The following is a 25,493-nucleotide window of genomic DNA, read 5'->3' on the forward strand; positions in this document are numbered from 1 at the left end:
AGAACAACGACACAACACCGAAACGCAACACACACAGAAACGGAACAAGCAACAGACAAAACACCACGAGAATAACAAATATAACATCAAAACCAAATACATGAATTATGGATAGACAAGTACCGTGCCACGTCTTATCTCAATATCTCAAAAATAAGAGAAAACACAAACGACTCAAAAATCGGAAATAAACTGACAATGCAATGGCCAAACATGAAAAAGACCAACGGTAGTACACATAACATAACATAGAAAACTAGAGAATAAGCAATACGAACCCCACCAAAAACTGGGGTATTGAATCTATTGTTACTACTTTAAGTCAGCATTACCAAAATGTATCCTGCCCTCAGATAACAGTCTCACGAAAATGTTTTACATCTATTGTGTTGGATGTAAGGATTTTATGTTAAGTCAACATTACAACCAAATGCCAAACCTCAAGAAAAGAAGTATACATCACACATTTGGAAAATTGAAAATGAAAATGGAAAAATCAATAAAAATCCTTTAATTTTTTTTCAAATTTTTAATTTCTTTTGTATTGATAAAAACCTGAATAAATATAGTGGGTTTCCTTCAGTAAGACAAACAAGTGAAACTGCGAGCTACTGCTCACTGATGATACCCCCGCCGCAAGTGGATAATATTAATAGTGTAAAAATATGCAAGTGTTCGGTAAACAGGAAGTTGTCGAGTGAAGAATCTGAAAACGCATCACACGGTATAGCTGGCTTATATAAATCCTGAAACCAAATTTCAGAAATCCTTGTATTGTAGTTCCTGAGAAAAATGTGACGAAAATTTTCAACTTGGCTATCATGTGAAAAATCGTACAAGTGTTCGGTAAACAGGAAGTTGTCGAGTGAAGAATCTGAAAACGCATCACACGGTATAGCTGGCTTATATAAATCCTGAAACCAAATTTCAGAAGTCCTTGTATTGTAGTTCCTGAGAAAAATGTGACGAAAATTTTCAACTTGGCTATCATGTGTAAAATCATACAAGTGTTCGGTAAACAGGAAGTTGTCAAGTGATGAATCTGAAAACGCATCACACGTACGGTATGGCTGACATATATAAATGTTGATACCAAATTACAGAAAGGGTGGATGTGTAGTTCCTGAGAAAAATGTGACGAAAGTTTTGTGGGACGGACTGACTGACGGACGGACAGACAGAGGTAAAACAGTATACCCCCCTTTTTTAAAGCGGGGGTATAACAAAACAATAACACCATTGTGCTATTGAAACATGGTCTTATAAGCGTGAAGTTCAAACCCACCAATTCTTTTCTTAAAATTTCCTGTACCAAGTCTGAAATATGGTAGTTGTCTTCAAACTATCCGTTTCTATGAAGGTTGACGTTTGCCTTTGTCGCAGTTCAGTTTTTCTGTTGTTCCGTTGTTTTCACAGTTTATGTGTTTCTCTCAGTTTTTGGTTTTTGTCCCGAATGTTTTTAGTTATGATGTGTCTTTTGTAAGTTTGCTTGGACATTATATTATGTCGTTTGTAGTTTGTAGTTTGTATTCATTTTTTTTTATGAACATGAAATACCGACATGGTCAGAAAATAAATTACAAAAACACTTTCATTTTGATATATTTGTCATAGTTAGAAAAATACATAAAACAGTACCATTACAAATTTAATCCCAATTTGATATTCTATATTAAGAAAGGATATAATAAAACTTCACGTTTTGTGGCGTTGATACATTCGTGTGATGCACATTTTATAATTCTATTTTGGTAAAACGTTTTGATTCTGTGGTTTACATGTTGTAATGAACTATTTTATAATTCATTTATGTATTTCTCTATCCTGGGTTTTCTTTCGTTTATTTGTACGTTTGCGGTATTTTTATCATTGTCATATAAGCTCGATGTTTGGTTAGCGATAAAACAAGGTCCATCCCACCATATTTTTATAAAATTTCCTGTACCAATTCAGGAATATGGTAGATGTCATTAAATAAGCCGTTTCTATTCATATGTTGCCGTTTGTTTTTGTTGCCGTTCAGTTTTTCTGTTGTTTGTTTCACCCGGGTTTTGTGTGAGACTCGAATATTTTCGCTTAATCGATTTATGACTATTGAACAGCAGTATACTATTGTTGTCTTTATTTAAGGATTAAACCCTTTTAACTCATTTGAGTCTGCACAGAAAGTTGGTGAACGGGGTATGTCAAGGAACGTCTCGTTCTTTTTTTTTTAAAGAAATTCATTGGAAGATACCAGGACCTGTTGATAAATATTAAACTTCAAGCAAAGCAATGCATGTGCTTTTTAAAGTTGATAGATGATGTTTGTGCTTTTAGTTCTATATTTGTTTGATTTGTGACACAATGATGACTGCTGTGCCTATATTATGACTATTTTACCTATCATGTCTGTTTTGTTCACACATCGTTGTAAATATAATGGAATTTGATGCAACTGTCATACTAGGGGAGTTTTAGCGCTATAAATCAAGGTGTTGTTCACCATTTTCTACATTTGAAAATGCCTGTATTAGGTCGGGAACGTGAAAGTTGTTGTCAAGTTGTTTGATGTGTTTTATCGTTTGATTTTGGCGTTGATTAGGGACTTCCCGTTTTGAGTTTTCCTCGGAGTTTAGTATTTTAGTGATTTTACTTTTCACAAATAATACACGATGGTTTTGAAGTATAGCTTCTGGGTACTGATATTGTTAATCATCTTAATGACGTGTTATAGCATTATTTTACTACTCTTTATGAATATAACTTTCAACGATTAGATATAGGAAGATGTGGTGTGAGTGCCAATGAGACAACTCTCCATCCAAATAACAATTTAAAAAGTAAACCATTATAGGTTAAAGTACGGCCTTCAACACGGAGCCTTGGCTCACACCGAACAACAAGCTATAAAGGGCCCCAAAATTACTAGTGTAAAACCATTCAAACGGAAAACCAACGGTCTAATCTATATAAACAAAACGAGAAACGAGAAACACGTATATATTACACAAACAAACTACTGTACATCAGATTCCTGACTTAGGACAGAAGCAAACATTTGCAGCGGGATTAAACGTTTTAATGGATCCAAACCTTCTCCCTTTTTCTGAAACAATAGCAAAACATCACAACATAGAAAAACATACGATAAAATATCAATTGGCAGACTTAACTCAATAAAAAAACGTATGATTACACAATGAACGAATAAATTTGATCTGCGATATCTGAATACAAATGCACAGTTAATTAATTGATTGGTCTGTTTATGGTGGTATCCACTTGCCATAGCTCTGTTATTAAACATCATTTTTCAATAATTTTTGTATTCTTATCTTTCATTTTTGCTAATATGCTTTGTGTGAATGCCTTTTTGTGTTTCTTTGTTACATATGAAGTGGCACTTTACTTATGCATCGAGTCATCGTGTTTTGTTCTATTATATTTTTGTATTTTTGTATTTTTGTCTTTCATTTTTGCTACTAAATAATATTCTTTGTCACACATGACGTAACTCTGTTCTTATACGCCCCGACATTGTGTTATTGTACCAAGGTAAATGTGTGTTTACATGTTTGTTTATTTTATAGTGATTAAGATAATAACACAATATTGACTGCTGTATCCCTATTTAAGACATGTTTACGTATTATGCCTGTTTGTTTTGTACACACATTGTGTTCAATATAATGGAATTGTATGCGCCTGTCAAACAAGTGAGAGGTTAAGCCAGCTATAAAACCAGGTTTAACCCACCATTTACAAAAAAATCCTGTGCCAATTCCGTAATATGTCGGTTGTTTTCTTTTTGATTGATGTGTTTGGGCTTTTGAATTTGCCATTTGATTAGGAACTTTCCGTTTTTAATTTCTCTCGGAGATCTGTATAATGGTGATTTTACTTTTGGGGTTTGTTTTGTGGGATGAAAAGGTGATATCAGTCTTGTGCTGTAAGGGGTATATTTATACTGAGCAATGTCCAATCGGGAGTATATGTGTGCATTATTGTAAGTATTTCTTATAATAACAAAAAACACTGTTTGAGTGATTTATTCTTAAGCCTCGTATAACAAACACATACACATTCTTATGGTAAATAAGAATGACTTACAACATTGCACTACCCGGGTAATAGTTCAACAGCATATGTATTACATCACAACTCTTAATGGACATTTGAAAACTTAAAGCTTTAAAAGTCTGTGTTGTTTACTGGGTTCTTTGCACTACTACTTTGAATTAAAAAGATTCATATGTTCCAAACCATTGATAAGAAGGGTACATGTTAACATAATTGAACAGCAGCTATAGATTTAAAGAATGGTGCTTGTTTAATGCCCACCAATTATTATTTGGGGGATTTAAAAGAAATTACTAGTGATTTATTATTTTATGATAATTTAGAAGCTATTTGTTGGTTACTTTTATCAAAATTCAATTTGTTCATGTTGGTCAATTGGAAGGGTACATCATAAATATAAAGGAATGTAAATAAACATGTAATATAAGGTTACTTTGAAATTTCAGAGATTGATTGATTGTTGATCGCTTAACATCCAGTAGATTCAGGGAAGATGTTTGAATAAGTTTGCATAGAGAAACATAACATATGAACAACATATTACAAGGTATATATTAACACTGACTTTCTGAACGCTATTACATTCTACATTTTTCACCAGTTTTGTAGAATTAAAATTACATATATAAATTGCATGAAAGTTTACTAAGTTACAAATATGAATATACATTGGAATGTGAAAAAAAACTGGTTATATCCTATCAAATTATAAAACATCACAACAATACAGTCATCTATAGTTTGCCTATTTTTTGGCAACATAAGTTAAATCTCATTTCAAGTTCTAGTTTTGAATCATGTTATGTTTTATGTTAAATCTCTTATCAGCTAGAAAGGACAAAAACATAAGTATATTCTAATTTTTCTAGTAAAAGATATAAATTAATTACAAAAAAAATGTATACCAAAAACATTGATCATTACATAACATTCATTAATATTATAAAACATGATATTGTGAAATAATCATCAGCACGCTTAGAGCACATACACATTTATTGCAAGACATCATATAACATTTAAATATCTAAAAGTTTCTACTTTATCTATCCAATCTTATAGAAATTCAGTTCAATATTACACATATGTTTGAATATTTGTGACACTTTCTTACAGCTATTTTCATCAAAGTTTTGTAAGATTTCCATCATATCCTCAACACATTTATCTTCTAATTCTTTTAGATTTTGTGAAATCATTAATCCCATAGGATTCTCTGTAGTCAACAACTTGACAAAGTTTTCATGTCCTTTGTAAAGGGCATGTCTCCTATCAACAGTTTTACTAAAACGAGGCTGCATAATTAATGGGTCATCGGCACCAAACTTAGGAGAAACCGTTAGATCACCAAGGTCAACATCAGGACAGAAGATAAAAGGTTTGTAGATGCTTACATTGGGATTGGGTGTGGCTGTAAACCAATGTAGCGGTGGGGAAAGGGATGCAGCGGTTGGGATAACCGATATTTGACTTCCTGTTGACAGACTCAAACCTCCGCCACCGAGACGACATATTTCATTTTTCTCATCACGTAGAATCTTCGCCATATCTCTCATTCCAAATTTACCTGTAATACGTGAAGATGAAGAAGTTGTAGGGTAAGACTGTAATAAAGTTGATTTTAGTTCTTTAATTGTAAAACTTCAACTATAATGTCATATTTTTTAAATTTTGCTAATGTGACACAATGAAAAGAGGTGACCATTCCTGACGCCGATGGAATGTAGAAACCCTATGTCTCGCTTTTCCGACTAAAGTCGAAGGCTCAACAAAAAGAGACTAGTTAATCTTCACCACATATCAAACAGCTTTTCAAATGCAAGAAAACTTGGCAGCATTTATCGTTTTTTCAATCTTTGAAATTTCTTATAGTCTTAATATTCTTATATGAGGCCACGTTAAACCACTCACCTTCTTTAGAATATTCCTCTAAAAGTCTTTTACCATTAACAAATCTGTTGACAGGGGTAGTATCTTTAGCAAACACGACAGAGAAGTTAAAATCTCCATCAGATTCCTTGTACAGTCCCGATGATTTAGCCTCCTCTATAAGATTAGGTGACATCATGTCTATTTTTGTACCAATGGTCAGCTGGTTGGAAATATTTCTAACTCCCTCTGAATTGGAAATAAAAATGCAAATAAAAATTTCTGCATTTTCTTTTATTTTTATTCCCATAACAGTATACACTGTGAACCAAGTGATTATTGTAATATTTGTAATTTATATTTAAAATTTATTCGAAATAATGTCTTTGCAAGGTCTCACTTTCAACCCGTTTCTTGGAGTGGATCCTCAATGCTCTTCAACTTTTTGAGAAATTGTAAAGTTATCTTATATAGATGTCAACTAGACAATATGGAATATTTCAACTCAGTTTGGTTACATTGGTATCCTCTAATCCTCATTTGTGTCTTCAGTATTGTTGTAACAACAAAAATTAACTTGTAATCAATTAAATTAAGTCAACAGCAAGTGCACCATACTGATTCTTGAAAAAGATCTAATTTATTCATATAGAATCAGTTCCATACCCTATATAATGCAGCTAAAGGCAGAACATAAAATAGAAATAGGAAGTATTAAAATCTCAACTTCTCACAAAAATAAACCAAACATTATCTCATAATCTTCAAAACTGCATAAGTGGTCTGGTGGTTATGTGTGTTCTCCTGGAGTTCTAGTTATAGAGAGTGTGAGTTTGCTCTCTGGATTGTTCTAATAAAAGATTGAAAATTGGAATTACTACTCTGCAAATTACACAGCATTTTGGGGTCAAGATTGGTAAGCTCAGAATTCAGAGAATGTGTCTGGATAGGGTGACATGTATTCCTGCAAACTATAACGTTGTGAACTATCATGTTAAAAATCAAGCTCATTTGTCAACATAATACATATCAAGGTTCTCAAGTTTAAATCTCATTAACATTTTCTTGTTCAGGAATGCATGCAATAATTGCCACTACATGTTTCATACACCTAAAAATTGGTCAACCTAGAAAGAAACTCACGTTGATTTTTCATCAATCATCATGGAATTGTGAACTAGATATCTTGAACATCTCAGTTTTTGTTTTTATTGCTCAGTCTTTAGTTTTTCTGTTTAGCAGTTTGTGACTGTTGTCTGCTTTCCTTTTTTTGTCTGTCATGTTGTCTACCTTTCTTAAATTAACACTTTTTATTGCTTCCTTTGCATTAGTTTACCAGTACCTTGCAAATTCACAAATGAAACAATGATGGGGTGATGTAAGGTTCCTATGCCTCACAATGAATCTCTTAACATCTAAAAAGACAGAACACTAAGCACGCTCAGAAGGGACTGGCAATTTCAATGTTATATATTGATCTCTCTCTGTCAACAGACGACCCAGGCAAATAAAAAAAACCCGGTTAAAAATGAGAGCCATCTAGGACTTATATATCTTATCAATATGGCAACAGCTTACAGTGTCCCCTGAGCCAGGTGAGGTTAAATGAAATCTGAGTCAATTACTATATTAGTAAAAACAATTTCTCGTTTTAAATTTTTAATGATGAATCAAAATATATTTCCAAAGAAAAATAAACAACTTTAACCATTAAATGGTAAACATAAATTATATTACAACTTAAACAATCAACATCAAGAACAATAGTATCATTTTCATATTGTAACAAATTACACTGAAATTTGATAAAAGTTTAATTTTGATGTATATTTCTTTACATCTGAAACAAAATTAATGCATCATATCATCAATCATATGCATATAAGAAAAATACCATGTCCACAGCATTGGGCTGGTCTACAGCATTCACAACTAACTAGTTGGCCGAATTAAAAGAGAAATTTTATAAAAAAAAAAAATAACAATAGGTTGTAATTTACTCATTTTGTCTTCTAAATATAAAATATTGTCTTACAGAAATGTTCTGGATTTTGCTAATTATATTTTCCATTTAAGTGTTGACATTGGATCAGGTCATAGAAGTATTGTTTAACACAATAAATCTTATAAGGACTTCATAACTTAAACATATTTTTAGACTAAATAGCTAGTATATATGTTTATGTAATTGTGTAAGTCAAGTTAGATAAAGTTCATATAAATAATATTCATGATTATGTCAGTAGGTTATTAGATAATACATCATGAATATGAATGATGGATGTTATATTATGCAGAAATATTTTTATACAATGTATGGTATTATATACAATTTGAAAAAAAAAATGCATTTGACTAAACTATATTGAACAAGAATGTGTCCCAAGTACATAGATGCCCCACTCAAACTATCTTTTTCTATGTTCAGTGGATCGTGAAATTGGGATAAAAACTCTAATTTGGCATTAAATTAGAAAGATCATATCATGGGGGACATGTGTACTAAGCTTCAAGTTGATTGGACTTCATCTTCTTTATAAACTACCTTGACCAAAAACTTTAACCTGAAGAGGGAATAAGGATGGACGGACGAACAAACAGACGGACAGACCCACAAACCAGAAAACATAATGCCCCTCTACTATCATAGGTGGGGCATAAAGATGTACATGTATACATAAACCACCATGACAAAATTTTGTGTAAAAAATGCACTTCTTAAAATTTCAATTAAATCCGTAGTACAGGTCACCAACACACCAAAGGTACAATCAACAAATTGGAAGTTCTCATAGAAAAGTCAAGCTTGATTTCAGTATTTACATCCATAGCCATTTTCTAACATGATTCCAAAACAGTGGACAATAACGTTTTGCTAAAAAAAACTATGATCAGCATAAAGTGAAAAAGAAAACAAAATTTTTGTGCACAACATATCTACCCAATTTCTCTGTAGAAATCTAATTCACAAGTACACATATGTTTAAAGATTTCTGAAGATTTTTTCTTTTTTTCGTCATTATAATTCTCCATTATTTCTGTCACATCCTGAATGAATTTCTTCTCCAGATCTTTCAATTTTGTTGCCACAGATTGTTTTCTAGAGGCCACAAAACTACCGTGTGCTTTATATAGTTTATGCCTTCTATCCACTTCTTTGCTGAATCTAGGTTTCATCTTAATTGGATCATCTGCACCATATTTTGGTGAGACAGTGAGGTCATCAATGTCTACCCCAGTACAGAAGAAAAATGGTTTATATATACTGAGCTTAGGGTTAGGTGTAGCAGTGAACCAGTGTACTGCTGGCTTGTTGGAGGCACCAGTGGGGATCACAGATATCTGACTTCCTGTTGATGTATAGCCACCAGTCATACATATGCCACTGCTTTCATCTCGTAAAATATTGGCCATATCCGTCATTCCAAATTTGCCTGAAAAAGTAAAATTTAAGTACAATTTAATCAATTTCAATAACTAGTTATATAGTTCCATCTTTTTCCATTGCTTTTACCTTATTATATCAATATCTGGTCTGTTTAAACAAATCTACAGTATATATCAATCTATAATCTTATGGATTCTAAATGCTGTAACTCCAAAGTTTTTTAAATTGTTTTATTTTCTTTCTAATTAACACTTTATGTACATAATAAAAACAATTATTGGTTGTTTTTCATAATAACAATTCATGTTCAATAAAATGTCAAAACAAAAGTAAAAGAAATGGTTAACCTCTTATCATGTACCATTCTAAAAGTATTAGTTATTATATAAATAGTCTTAAAAAAATATCCATGTGTAAATTTCTTATTGAATTGTAATTTCTTTGCTATATTATGTTTGCTTTTGTCACATTCTCATTATGTTTATATGACAATAACATTTTGATTCATAATTTTCAATTCATTGTTGATGTGTCAATGAATTAACTATCCAACAAAGTCCAAATGACATAAATTTATGAAATTTACAACCTTTAACAATGAGAAAATCACCATCCTATAGTCAGCTGTAAAAGTGTCCCAAACACAAAAAATTGAGAAACAGTTCTAACAAAAAACCAACTTCCTGACAGCTAAATTTGGGAATGTATAATCCATGGTCTTTTACTTCAAAAATTACCAGGCTGGAGTGCTGATTTACTGAAAGCAAGCTATAACAGGTCCCAAAAAATTAATAGTGTAAAACCATTCAAAAGAGAAAACCAATGGTCTAATCTTTATAAAAACAAGAATCTGTCCATAGTACACATATGCCCCACTCACACCATCATTTGCTATATTCAGTGGACTGCGAAATTGGGGTAATTTTTTTTATTTGGCATTGAAATTAGAAAATTCATATCAGAGGGAACATGTGTACTAAGTTTCAAGTTGATTGGACTTCAACCTCATTAAAAACTACCTTGATAAAAAAAAAATTAACCTGAAGGGGGACAGATGTACACGAACAAACAGACTAACAGATGCACAGACCAGAAAACATAATGCCCATAAATTTGGCATAAAAACAAGAATGAGAAACACTTATGAACCACACCAACAAAAGAAATCTACTGAACATCAGATTCCCGACTTAGGACAGGTGCAAACAATTGCAGCAGGTCTAAACAGTTTTATGGTACCAAACCTTCACCCTTATATGAAACAATAGTGTAACATCACAACATAGAAAGACACACTATTAAATATCAATTGGAATGACTTAACTCAAAAGACGTATGAATATACACATGTTTGTGAGTGCTGAACCATCCCTTAACCTGGGAAAGATCTGATGACTTAAATACCTTCTTTAGAATATTCTTGTAACATTCGTCTTCCATGTTTGTATCTCCCTTCAAGACAGTAGTCATCAGAGAAAACTTTACTAAAATGAAAGGCGCCTTTTTCTTTACTGTAAAACCCCAGCGCTGTTGCTTCCTGTATAAGATCAGGTGACATCATGTCTATTTGTGTACCAATAGTCAGCTGATTAGAAATATTTCTTACTCCTTCTGTAAATAAATAAATAAAAAATAGCATAATAGATTGTACTGTCATACAGTACAGGATAGTGCTCATGACATCATGGACATACTTATAACTATTGTCAAGAAAATATATAAAAGGTATGTAAGGTAATACATTATTTATCCAAGATAAAATGCCATAGAAATCTACTTCAAAGTACAACTATTGAAAATCACTTGCACGATAATAAGGAGATATGTGAATTGTTTATGCTGAAGTATTGTTTTCATATCTTTTACATTTGTATTACCAAATAACAATGTGTATAAACTTTTTTGTTGAACTCACCTTTCCTGAGTCTTTTGTGTGTTAGGATTCCAGAAATTCCATGATGTCTTTAAACACTGCCATACTATTTGTTTACTTCATGCTTCATTATTAATTCTTTTTATGAAGGAACCAGATGCTCCAAAGGGCACAGCTTTATACAACCGCAGATGTTGAACCCTGAACGTTTGGGGCTAGTATGGACACAACATTCAAGCTGGATAAAAATAGTTGACACAGCATAGGTTTCTGACACAGAATGAATTAACTATTTTAGTATAATACTAAAGTTATTATCCGGAAACCATCCATCTTCGGACAACTCTGACGATGACGCTGACGATGTGATACCAATATACAATGCAAAAATTTTTGTGGTCGTATAAAAATGTCAAGCACATATGAATCTACATAAAATGATTATTTTTGGGGAAAGAAGGCTAAGACATCTTTATACCCTGCCAAATGAATCTTTGTAATGACAAATACTAACTTATGTTTGAATGTCCAAGATCCATTTATTGAACACTAAATGATGGTGCGAAAGATTGTAAAAATTCATATACCTAAGGCCTATTAACAAATAAAGCATGTATTGTTTAATTTTCATGAATATGTACATAATTTTGACTACTGCTCCTGAGAGATTTCAACAAAAAGGGATATTTTTTTTTCAGGTTAAATGGTCAATAATGATTTCAATATATTGAAGAATTTTTTTGGTAAGCAGTGCAGTAAAATAACTATACATTATACTTGGGTTTCCAAAATCTAACCTTGTCTGTTATTATACCAAAACCTGGGCAACCATTCTAATATAAATATAAAGATGTGGTATGAGTGCCAATGAGACAACTCTCCATCCAAGTCACAATGTATACAAAGTTAACAATTATAGGTAAAAGTATGGCTTTCTACACAGAGCCTTCTATCAATTATTTTATTCAAAATAAAAAAATGGCTTACTAATTATGGAATAGGTTTTAGACTAAATTCGTGTAGATTGCCAAATGTCTTAAATTGAGCGGTTTCCAAATTTATTTATTTTTATTCTGTCTAAGCCTTTAATATTGTTCAATGCATTTCCCAAACAATGTGGAATGAGATGATGTTGTCAAACATGTAAATATAAGATTACCTTTAATTAGTTCAGCTGCCCAGAATTTGCCGGCTGTCTCTAGGACCCAGGCTTCCGTTCTATCTGCTAACAGAAAACTGTTGTGGTAAGCTGACCTTTGTGTGGACTCGTAACAGGATCCCCCTTGTCCATACTTGGCTAATAATTCTCCTATCAGTTCAACACCTTCTTTTGACGTCTTCACTCTTTCCAGAACAAGTCTAATAACAGAAAACAAAATAATTTATTAACAACAAGTATTTATCATAAATTCAATCAATATGTGACATAATCACTGCATGTGTAACGGTTTATTTCTTCCTCTGTGATATTTTATCCTGAGGATAATTTGTCTCGGTAATTTTTTTCCAGGCATGGTATTTCACAGGTAGAATTTTTCCAGAGGAGTGAAAATCTATCTGTGTTATGCTGATAGTATGTACCGGTTTATATTTGCCGTATCATATTTCACAGAACCTTGTGAAATATAGTCCCATTAATTAGTATGTTAGTAACTCAGAATCAATATATGCCTGACTTTAATTATAAAATGTTTCACAAAGGTAAAACAAATTTGCATAATTTATCAAAGGGAGGTAATCATGAGCAATTCATATTTTAAAGATATTACAATGTAATATAATATATTCTTGAATCTTTTACATAGTGAAATTTTTCCTTGAATCATATTTTTTATATATTTATTTATATAACAAGATGACTTACAACATGTTTAATAAGACAGACAAAATTTCACAGGTAAATACTATCCAGCTGTTAAAATTGCTTTAGTTCCATTATAATATTGTTATGCTGTAATTTATCTGATTTCCATATAATCAACAACAACATCTTTAACCCAGATTATTTTAAAAATAGTTAAAAAAATTCTCATAATCAAATTCTTCCATTACTGTTAACAGTATAGTAATGCAACTATATTTCTATCTTTACGTTTTAATTTATATTTGTACTGAGATCTGACAACAACTCACTTTTACATGTATTTCACTTATCTTATTTATTAATCATGATATTGTTTCACAATTACAATCTCTGAAATTATTTCTCACGGGTTTTCTTTCTTATGTTTAATGATAATTTTCTTTTTAAAAGAACGATATTTACTTGATTTTTTTCAGGATTTTTTTTCAATGATAATTGTGAAATAATTCCCATTATAGTACATTTTTTATGCAAAATAGGTTTAATTCAAGTACACTATTATTATTTAATAGTATTTGTAAAGGATAAGTTTTTTTCTAATAACTATTCAATAAGTTAACTACCCAGATAGAATTTCACGGCAAAGGAAAAAGTATCCCAGGGAAATATTTTCCTCCGGATAAAAAAATAACAACAACTTCTGTGACATTTTTTCCTCCGGATCAAATTTCACCCGGATATAATTTTGCTTTACACATGCCCATGTCTTCCTTACAACAGGAATTCAAATATAACAATGTAAATAAGGTCATGGACAGAAGAACCTTGTATAAAAATTGTACTATATAATTTTTATCCCACACACATTACCCATTAATATAATTGACCTTTTATCACCTGAGAAAGAGACCAAATCATGAAAACTTATCCTTTACCTATGTACCATGCAAATTAGGTCAGAATCAGATGAACTTGTTAGGAGGCCATGACACCCTAAAATCATTTTAAGATGATTGACCCTTGAAAATTATGTCAAGGAAAACAGCCATAAGCAGACAAAAACCTCACATCATCATCATGATATAAAAGAAATGATTTACTCAGCTGTTCTACCTTCTGAAAAGTGAAGATTTATACAAAGACATTGCAATGCATCCCATGGATTAGCTTCTCTGTCTCATATTATGTGACAGACAAGACAATATCATCAGACATGATAATTGATAAAACAAGTGTCTCAATTTCCTGATGGTTCAAGTACTTTATAATAATTACACTGTCTGAAATGACTATTAGTTTTATAAGTTCATGTTGTATACTATTGTTTATTGTTTAACTCAGGAAACCACAAAGATGAAGTAGAAGATTATCAAGGAAAAGTACATGTAGATTGTTAAAGGTCTATGTATATTTATTTATTAAAAAGTTATCTCATTTTGATAAAATTAAAAGATGCATGCACTGAAAAACATTTCCTGATTGTTGTATTAACTCTTAAAATAAAATATAATTGTGAATAATTTTATGAATCTTCTTGGAAAAAACTTGGATTATATATCAATCAAAATAAATCAGCAGAATGGGTTAAGCTTTATGATTCTATCAAAGCGAAAGCAAATTAAACTAGAGACTCTCAAGAGCCTGTATCGCTCACCTGATTCTACTTGGGTTTTTGAAATCATATAAAAAAATATAAAATTTGGCTAAAAGTAACAACACAACCTCATAAGGAAAGGAACATTCAGGCTATGTTTGATTTCATTCAATTCAGTGGTTCTCTAAAAGAAGACTTTTGTATGCATTTCCCATAGGGTCCTATGTTAAACTTAGTCCCCCCACTGGCAGCCATCTTGGATGATGGATCAGCTACAAAGTAACAACACTTGGTCAGCACCTTATAAGGAACATTCATGTCATGTCTGGTTTCATTCCATTCAGTGATTCTCTAAAAGAAGTCATTTGTATGCATTTCACATAGGGTCCTGTGTTAAACTAAGTCCCCCCTTGGCGGCCATCTTGGATGATGGATCGGCTACAAAGTAACAACACTTGGTCAGCACCTCATAAGAAACATTCATGCCATGTTTGGTTTCTTTCCATTCAGTGGTTCTCTAAAAGAAGTCATTTGTATGCATTTCCCATAGGGTCCTATGTTAAACTAAGTCCCCCGCTGGCGGCCATCTTGGATGATGGATTGGCTACAAAGTAACAACACTTGGTCAGCACCTCATAAGGAACATTCATGGTATGTTTGGTTTCATTCCATTCAGTGGTTCTCTAACAGAAGTCATTTGAGTGCATTTCCCAGAGGGTCCTATGTTAAACTAAGTCCCCCGCTGGCGTCCATCTTGGATGATGGATCAGCTACAAAGTAACAACAATTGGTCAGCACCTTATAAGGAACATTCATGTCATGTTTGGTTTCATTCCATTTAGTGGTTCTCTAAAAGAAGTCATTTGTATGCATTTCCCATAGGGTACTATGTTAAACTAAGTCCCCCGCTGGCGTCCATCTTGGATGATGGATCAGCTACAAAGTAACAACAATTGGTCAGCACCTCATAAGGAGTATTCATGCCATGTTTGGTTTCATTTCATTCAGTGATTCTCTAAAAGAAGTCATTTGTATGCATTTCCCATAGGGTCCTATGTTAAACTAAGTCCCCTGCTGGCGGCCATCTTGGATGACGGATCGGCTACAAAGTAACAACACTTGGTCAGCACCTCATAAGGAACATTCATGCCATGTTTTGTTTCAGTCCATTCAGTGGTTCTCTAAAAAAAGTTCAAAATGTAAAAAGTTAACGACGACGACGGACGACAACGACCATGACTATGGACGATGATGGACGACAGACGCCAAGTGGTGAGAAAAGCTCACTTGGCCCTTCAGGCCAGGTGAGCTAACAAAAATGTATATCCTCCAGAATCAATACTTTAAGATTACATGAAATTTTAACTCAAACTGTTCATCTTTATAAACCTTTTTAAGGGCAATCTTATCTAGATCTGCTTTACATTAAAAAATTAGAAGATTTGGTATAATTGTCAATGAAACAACTATCCACTAGAGTCCAATGATTTGGAAGTAAGCAATTGACTGTGTGGTCTTCAATAAGTTAGATTCAGCATATCAATTAACAAAATACGGATTGTTTGTGTTAAAATTTGCTGTTACAAAATATTAGAAATTATTTTAAATTAAGGAATGTATCTCCCTCATGCAAAGCTCTGATTCCTTTCACTGATTTGGCTATACTTTTTGGACCTTTTGGATTATAACTCTTCATCTTTTATATAAGCTTTGGATTTCAAATATTTTGGCCACGAGCATCACTGAAGAGACATGTATTGTGGAAATGCCCATCTGGTGCAAGAAAATTGGTACCGTTAATTTTATTAACTCCAAGAATCTTTTTTTTTTATGAAATCTAATAAATTTAATTTTGGACCAATTTTATTATGGGGCTCAAAATCCCAAATCTTGATACATGGTTAGATTCAGCATATCAAACATGTCAAAGAACCCCAAGAATTTAATTTTTGTTAAAATAAAGCAAAGCTTAGTTTTTGGAACCTTATTTATTATCCTAAAACAAGATAAAAGCTTTGTTTTTGGCCCTTAATTCCTAAAAGCTAGGACAATACCTACAAAATCAATCCAAATTTTGTGGTATGAAACCAATTTTATAGAAACCCATATACTTATACTCAAGTTAATGTCTGAAAACCAGTTGTCTTTGGACAATGACAATGACAACGACATAAAATTAACATATAAAAAGAAAAAGAAAAGTTCAAAAGTGTTATTAACCCCCAAAAATCTGATCACCTGTCTGATTATCAGACATACCTTACTATATCCATCCCAAGCAGCCTCTCTGTCAAATCATCATCACTATTTAACTTAGTCCACACTGCTTCATTTCCAATACAGACCCCATGTTCATTGGATCCCATCTCTGCTCCCCACATCCAGGAGGGTTTACTCAGGATTACAGCATTTGTCTTTGGTACTTGGTCTATCTCAATGTATGTACACTAGAAGCACAATGAAAATAAATAATTAGTAGTTATATTGTATATGGTTTCATTAAACAGGTCGAGAACTCTAGATTTTCTGACGTCAGAATATATTTGCATAGTAATTTCCAAAACACAAGACCAATATGGCCTTGAAAAACTGACCAATAGACTCAATGAACTACAATGCATTGTGGGCTACTACGACTAAACTACTACTTAATACACGTGGAATAAGTGGGAAAACAGTCAACTAATATATTGTCTAGGACTCTTATTACCAAAGTTTTTATTCTGCAAATATATTTAATGTAAAATATATATTGTAATCTTCAATTTGCATGCTCAGATTAAAAAAATATTGTTTATTGGCTTCACGATTCGATTTTCTTTTTCGCCTCGCAAAAGTAGTTGAACCGGTTTTGTGCATTGTTATGAATTGAACCTGCATTAATTTCACGACATGACGCAGTGAAATATCCAATGAAGTGACCACTGTCCAGTAAGAAAATCATTTGAGCTCTTTTAAACCTGTATAATGTCATTCCAAAATCCTTTCTGCCTAGAAAAACACGAAAACTTTCATTGAAACACTTCTTTCTGTACTGAATGTGTATTTTTCTTTATCCGGACCTGAACTAATAATAAGAACATCATAATATTCAGTATGCTAAAAAAAAGTGTTATGAAAGCGGCAGGGGCGGATCCTGCCATTTTAAAAAGGGGGATCCTTACCCTTGACAAAAGGAGAGGAGGTTCCAATTACATGTCCCCATCGAAATGCACCGATCGTCCAAAAAATGGGGGTCCATCCACCGGAACCCCCGCCCCCTGGATCCGCCACTGAGCGGGTACGGTATATAGCTCAATACATTTTTTTGTTTGTTTCATCCATCGATAATATCCGTTTGTTGCTAATTTTATCACAAAATATACATCAGAGGTTTTTTATCGTTTGGCTGCTGTCCTGTTGACATATGTAAAATATCTCCAATATTAAAAGTTTCTGGATCATAGTGGGTGCTATATTACCTATTTTTTTTCTTTCTAAAACCTGCTTTGCATATAGAAATAAGAAGATAAGGTATGCATGCCAAATGAGACATCTTTCCAACAAAAACATAATTTAGGAAAGTAAGCAGTCATAGGTTCAATGCTGAAAAGTAAGCTATTAATGACCCAAAATATTACTTTTGCAAAACAACCCAAGCAAAATAAAACAACAAAAAAAACCCGGCCAGATTAAATTTATAAAAGAACAAGAAATCTATCCCATCAAAAAAAAATGCATTGTATAGGAGCCTGTATTTCAGTGGTTGTCGTTTGTTTATGTGTTACATATTTGTTTTTCGTTCATTTTTTTTATATAAATAAGGCCGTTTGTTTTCTCGTTTGAATTGTTTTACATTGTCATATCGGGGCCATTTTTAGCTGACTATGCGGTATTGGCTTTGCTCATTGTTGAAGGCCATACGATGGTCTATAAATGTTAATTTCTGTGTCATTTTGGTCCCTTGTGGACAGATGTCTCATTGGAAATCATACCACATCTTTTTTATTATATATCCGACGCAGCAATTTTCACAAAACATATAAAATTTTCCACCTTGTCGCACATACATATGGATTAAATCATTACAGCTAATTATTTCCTAATGCATGTAGAGCAAAACTTTGGTTAGCTTGCTTGCTTTGTTTGTATATTGTACAAAATATAAAATATACAAGTTAAACTATGCCTATATATACATATATATACTGTTTAAAGATGTCAATCATATTTTCAAAGCTTGTATAAACAACTATACAAACAAAGCAAGCAAGCCAACCAAAGTTTTACTTTACAGGATTAAGAAATCAGCTGTAATGATTTTATTCAGTTTGGCAAATGTCCGAGCCCGTTAAAAAACGAACAAACTGAAACTACAGTTGCTGAATTCACTACTTTCAAAACAATGGGAACAGTTTGGAAGTCCCATATACTGAAATGTGACCAAAAAAAAATACTTATAGATTTTGTTAACACTGCCATGTATGTAAATACTTCTTCGCCTTTTTTACGAACACAAAATTCAAGGATCCCACATTTGCCTTTAATTATCTATACGAACATTGCTGTACTCGTGAATATCAGCACCGGCTGTTATCGACGGCTGATTTTACACTAGTAAGTTTGTCTCATAGGTAATTGTGTTTCCGCTTCGCTGTTGTTTCGTTGCTGTCTGGTGGATAAATACATGAAACCTCTGTACCCACATCAAACGGGTTAATGGCTATATATTGGGTAGTTAAAACCCTTTTTTCTTCGCATAGAAACAACTCTTCGTTAATCTGAGCATGGAAGTAATACTTTTTATCATGAACTATAATAGAGGATAGCCAAAATGAAAAACTAAGCGAAATTGTGAATCCCGCATTGCACGAAAAAATGTGTTATATTTCAGTAAATAACACGTGTTCTTGGTTGATTGTAAACGCGTAGTAGTCCATCATGCATTGTGACTCATTTAGTGGATTGGTCAAAAACCTAGGTAAAAATAAATTGCGTCACATGTAAATAAACAATTACATGTGCGAGAACATAAGTATGCTAATTTATGCATTTCCATATAAGGTAGTGGTCCTGACCTGTTAAAATAAAGAGAAGTGATATAATTGTCAATGTGAAAGCATGTACATCTGTATTCCTAAAGACTAAAGAACAATTGCAAAGATGCGAGCATTTACAGGTCACCATCGATTAGTAAAACCCATATTTTATAACTCTGTTAGCTACAATCTATAAAAGTTCTAAGTATGATAGAGTGTAAATGATAAAAACTTTTATAATGCAGCAAAGAATGAGAAAGTTATAGCAGACATCACAAACAACAATTGGATAACACATTCAACTGGCTTTGGACAGACACTGTCAAACTTGAGATGAAGATTGTTGCATGGTCTAATTATGTCTGTGCGTGCTCAACCCTCCCCTTATCTGGAACATTGGTGCAGCAACACATCATAAGAACACAGCTTTATTCAGTTGGAAAATGATTGACTCATCACATTTGTACTAAGCACAAAAAAATATAAACAAAAGACATGAAGTATCAACTCTACTCACAGTTACTGCTATCTTTAAGGTCAAAACAATCAATACAATTCATATTATCTAACTATCTCAGCATTTATAAATACCTACCATAACTTTAGATCCTGGCTGGTGTTCCTTACTAGAATAATATTCAACTTCCTGTACTTCTTCATCAGGTCTGTCTGAATTCTTTCCAAATATAACACACCCATCAGCAGTGGACGGTGGAAGAGCAACAAATGTGTCACAAGACTGAGGTTTAGCCATCTTCAATTCAAATTCTGAAAAAGAAATACATTTTTTTTAAATCAAATAGGCATATCAAGTGAGAATGACTTCATTTTATATATAACAAGAATGTGTCCATAGTACACGGATGCCCCACTCGCACTATCATTTTACATGTTCACTGGACCGTGAAATTGGGGTCAATATTTTAATTTGGCATTAAAATTAGAAAGATTATATCATAGATAACATGTGTACTAAGTTTCAAGTTGATTGGACTTCAACTTCATCAAAAACTACCTTGACCAAAAACTTTAACCTGAGCTTCACACTATCTTTTTCTTTGTTCAGTGGACCATGAAATTGGGGTCAACACTTTAATTTGACATTAAAATTAGAAAGATCATATCATAGAAAACATGTGTACTAAGTTTCAAATTGATTGGACTTCAACTTCATTAAAAACTACCTCGACCAAAAACTTTAACCTGAAGCGGGACGAACGAACGTACAAATGGACAAACAAACGAACGGACGAACGGAGGCACAGACCAGAAAACATAATGCCCCTCTACTATCGTAGGTGGGGCATTAAAACAAATGTAAATCCATTGCTTAAATTATAATTAACAATTACCATTAAATCAACTGTATGTAGCTATAGATCATACCATACATGTAGTAGTTCTCCAGTGACCTGTATGTAGCTATAGATCATACCATACATGTAGTAGTTCTCCAATGACCTGTATGTAGCTATAGATCATACCATACATGTAGTAGTTCTCCAGTGACCTGTATGTAGCTATAGATCATACCATACATGTAGTAGTTCTCCAGTGACCTGTATGTAGCTATAGATCATACCATACATGTAGTAGTTCTCCAATGACCTGTATGTAGCTTTAGATCATACCATACATGTAGTAGTTCTCCAATGACCTGTATGTAGCTTTAGATCATACCATACATGTAGTAGTTCTCCAATGACCTGTATGTAGCTATAGATCATACCATACATGTAGTAGTTCTCCAGTGACCTGTATGTAGCTATAGATCATACCATACATGTATGTAGTAGTTCTCCAATGACCTGTATGTAGCTATAGATCATACCATACATGTAGTAGTTCTCCAGTGACCTGTATGTAGCTTTAGATCATACCATACATGTAGTAGTTCTCCAATGACCTGTATGTAGCTTTAGATCATACCATACATGTAGTAGTTCTCCAATGACCTGTATGTAGCTTTAGATCATACCATACATGTAGTAGTTCTCCAATGACCTGTATGTAGCTATAGATCATACCATACATGTAGTAGTTCTCCAGTGACCTGTATGTAGCTATAGATCATACCATACATGTAGTAGTTCTCCAGTGACCTGTATGTAGCTATAGATCATACCATACATGTAGTAGTTCTCCAATGACCTGTATGTAGCTATAGATCATACCATACATGTAGTAGTTCTCCAATGACCTGTATGTAGCTATAGATCATACCATACATGTAGTAGTTCTCCAATGACCTGTATGTAGCTATAGATCATACCATACATGTAGTAGTTCTCCAATGACCTGTATGTAGCAATAGATCATACCATACATGTAGTAGTTCTCCAGTGACCTGTATGTAGCTATAGATCATACCATACATGTAGTAGTTCTCCAGTGACTGTTTAAATAGGAGTAAAATGTATTTGTCCTGGATAGAAATTGATAACTACATTCTGATTACACTTCACATTCTCCTAAACAATTACAAAACTATTGAACTGCATGATGTCATGGATAATAAAAGTTTGTGATAACACTTCATATACATATTGTCATGTATAATTACAATGTGATTACACTTCATAATGTCATGTATAATTACAATGTTATTACACTGCATAATGTCATGTATAATTACAATGTGATTACACTGCATAATGTCATGTATAATTACAATGTTATTACACTGCATAATGTCATGTATAATTACAATGTGATTACACTGCATAATGTCATGTATAATTACAATGTGATTACACTGCATAATGTCATGTATAATTACAATGTGATTACACTGCATAATGTCAATAATAATTACAATGTAATTACACTACACAAGTTCATGTATAATTACAATGTGATTACACTGCATAAAGTCATGTATAAATTACAATGTGATTACACTGCATAATGTCGTGTATAATTACAATGTGATTACACTGCATAATGTCATGTATAATTACAATGTGATTATACTACATAAGGTCATGTATAGTTACAATGTGATTACACTGCAAAATGTCATGTATAATTACATTGTGATTACACTGCATAATGTCATGTATAATTACAATGTAATTGCACTGCATAATGTTATGTATAATTACAAAGTTATTGAACAGCATAATGTCATGTATATTTACAATGTGATTACACTACAAAAGGTCAAGTTTAATTACAATGTGATAACACTGCACAATGTCATGTATAATTACAATGTGATTACACTGCATAATGTCATGTATAATTTCAATGTTATCACACTGCATAATGTCATATATAATTACAATGTGATTACACTGCATAAAGTCATGTATAATTACAATGTTATTACACTGCATAATGTCATGTATTATTTCAATGTGATTACACTGTATAATGTCATGTATAATTACAATGTGATTACACTACACAAGGTCATGTTTAATTACAATGTGATTACACTTCATAATGTCATGTATAATTACAATGTGATTACACTGCATAATGTCATGTAAAATTTCAATGTTATTACACTGCATAATGTCATGTTTAATTACAATGTTATTACACTGCATAATGTCATGTATCATTACAATGTGATTACACTGCATAATGTCATGTATAATTACAATGTGATTACACTGCATAATGTCATGTATAATTACAATGTGATTACACTTCATAATGTCATGTATAATTACAATGTGATTACACTACACAAGTTCATGTTTAATAACAATGTAATTGCACTGCATAATGTCATGTATAATTACAATGTTATTACACTGCATAATTTCATGTATAATTACAATATGGATACACTGCATAATGTCATGTATAATAACAATGTGATAACACTGCATAATGTCATGTATAATTACAATGTAATTGCACTGCATAATGTCATATATAATTACAATGTTATTACACTTCATAAAGTCATGTATATTCACCATAAGATTACACTGCATAATGTCATGTATAATTACAATGTTATTACACTTCATAAAGGCATGTATATTCACCATATTAAGATTACACTGAATAATGTCATCTATATATTCACAATGTGATTACACTGCTTAATGTTATGTACATTTGTATATTTACAATACAACTTATTGCTATTTGTCTGCCATTAATGGAAATCAGAAAAGTTCCTGTAAAATGTTGATGTCATATTACAAAATATCTGACACCACAATGGAAAAGTGATTTTTTTATGAAGTCAATAGTTCAAGCAGGACAGATTCTCTGGGCAACAGGGACAGATTTCTTTTGATAGCTATAAGGTGCATGTGTTAACACTGCATAATGTCATGTACATTTACAATGTGATTACACTTCATAATGTCTTGGGCAAAATTAATAACAAATTATGTGATAACTCAAGGTATATTGACAAAGATATAATTATTTTTTTCATAATGTTATTACAAGATGTAAGTTATTATGGATACCGGCTCGATCAGTATAAGCATCATACCCATAACATTGCAAAGAACCAGCACAGACATAGATCTGATATATTGAAACACATGCAAAGCACCACTAAAGAACACAGGCACTTGTTTCTATCCATTGGAAGAACCACTATCAACGTATATTGTAGTGGTTCTTCCAATGGATAGAAACAAGTGCCTGTGCTAAAGAAACTAAAACTGAGGCACTAACAGACTAATTCAAAGCACAACTTTTTTAAAACAGTAATATTGACTAAACAAATGGGGTTGGTGAACGATTTTGTATAACAATTAAATAACATACCTAAGGCCAATATCTCATTAAAAATTACAATGCACAGACAGTCATCTGATGAATTGATTCTGACATAAACTGATACAGATGCATATTAACCAACGGAAAGATGCGAAATATGAACTGGAACCCAGTCTAATACTAAATAGCAAAATTTACCGGTATAGCCTTGAACAATTTCCGAAAATATTAATTATACCCGCTTTTGTCAGATCAAGGATTTGTATAGTTACCTTCTAACTATACAAATCCTTGGTCAGATATTCAAATATTTTATTTTAGACACCTTCGATAACCATTTTCACTTTAACTTCATAGATAGTATTATTTATTTTATAAAAAAGAAAATGCAATTTATTTCGCAGACCGTTTATCCATTCGTTTGATGTGTTTCAGCTTCTGATTTTGCCATTTTATTAGAGAAACTTCTTTTTTGAATTTTTCTCGGAGTTAAGTGGTTTTTTTTTACGTCTTTACACTAATTCCGTTGAATTTTGGCTAGCTGAAAGACAATTACGAAGTTAAAACCTCTCTCAACAATCATAGTTTTTATATCAAAACTAAGGAATATATATATGCTTAAAATGTCACAGTACATAATATTTTTTATATACTTTGTGTAAATTTAGATGCGGAAATCATCGTTTGCCAGTGGAGACAGGAAGGTGGCAAACTATTCCGAGATCCGAAAGGTCTTGTAATCTCTGTAGCTCTAAAGATATTGGCGATGAATTTCACTACATTATGTCATGCAATTGTTTTAACATAGAAAGAGAAAAATATTTACCACACTATTGTAACAAAAATGCAAACATTATTAAATTTAAAAATGTATTCTCATCTGAAAATGTTGTAGAACTAGAAAAATTGTGTAGATTTATACGATATATATCATTGAAAGTCTGTCCTCCTGGTTAGAGGAACTGTAATATTATTATAATGTTATTATTTTCACACATGCGAAACAAAGATATGTATTATATATGAACTGTTATTATCTCTGTAGCTATGTACTAGTTTATGAGAATAAAATCATTCATTCATTCATAAACATTATCTAATTATTTGAACCGAACCCTATTTCAAAATTTCAATGGAAAAAGTTAGTTAAATCAAATTTTATACTTTTAAAACCAAACATTATTGAT

General features: G+C 32.3%; 1 protein-coding gene across 2 annotated transcripts; it reads right to left on the reverse strand.

Moving 5' to 3' along the window:
- Positions 1–4,015: 4,015 nt before the first annotated feature.
- Positions 4,016–24,472, reverse strand: LOC134706265 (secernin-3-like). Of its 2 annotated transcripts, none has more exons than XM_063565035.1 (6): positions 24,355–24,472; positions 20,204–20,376; positions 16,850–17,037; positions 12,352–12,551; positions 5,974–6,180; positions 4,016–5,629 (listed from the first exon to the last, which is right to left on the reverse strand). In XM_063565035.1, exons 2-6 carry the CDS (start codon positions 20,360–20,362, stop codon positions 5,109–5,111), a joined length of 1,275 nt encoding a protein of 424 aa, XP_063421105.1. In that variant the 5' UTR covers positions 20,363–20,376; positions 24,355–24,472; the 3' UTR covers positions 4,016–5,108. The 2 variants fall into 2 exon arrangements, with proteins under 2 accessions (XP_063421105.1, XP_063421106.1); XM_063565036.1 differs by lacking the exons at positions 4,016–5,629; positions 5,974–6,180 and adding exons at positions 7,586–9,365; positions 10,724–10,930.
- Between the last annotated feature and the right edge of the window lie 1,021 nt (positions 24,473–25,493).

Source organism: Mytilus trossulus, chromosome 2, assembly GCF_036588685.1.
Source record: "Mytilus trossulus isolate FHL-02 chromosome 2, PNRI_Mtr1.1.1.hap1, whole genome shotgun sequence".
In the NCBI taxonomy this organism is placed as follows: Eukaryota; Metazoa; Mollusca; class Bivalvia; order Mytilida; family Mytilidae; genus Mytilus; species Mytilus trossulus.

Excerpts from the sequence above, each read along its gene's own strand:
- LOC134706265 (XM_063565035.1), bottom strand. The coding sequence starts at position 20,362 with ATGGCTAAACCTCAGTCTTGTGACACATTTGTTGCTCTTCCACCGTCC. Across the intron at positions 12,552-16,849 it reads CTTGGGATGGATATAGTAAG|ACTTGTTCTGGAAAGAGTGA; the intron begins GTATGTCTGATA and ends TTCTGTTATTAG. Across the intron at positions 5,630-5,973 it reads AGAGGAATATTCTAAAGAAG|GTAAATTTGGAATGAGAGAT; the intron begins GTGAGTGGTTTA and ends CACGTATTACAG.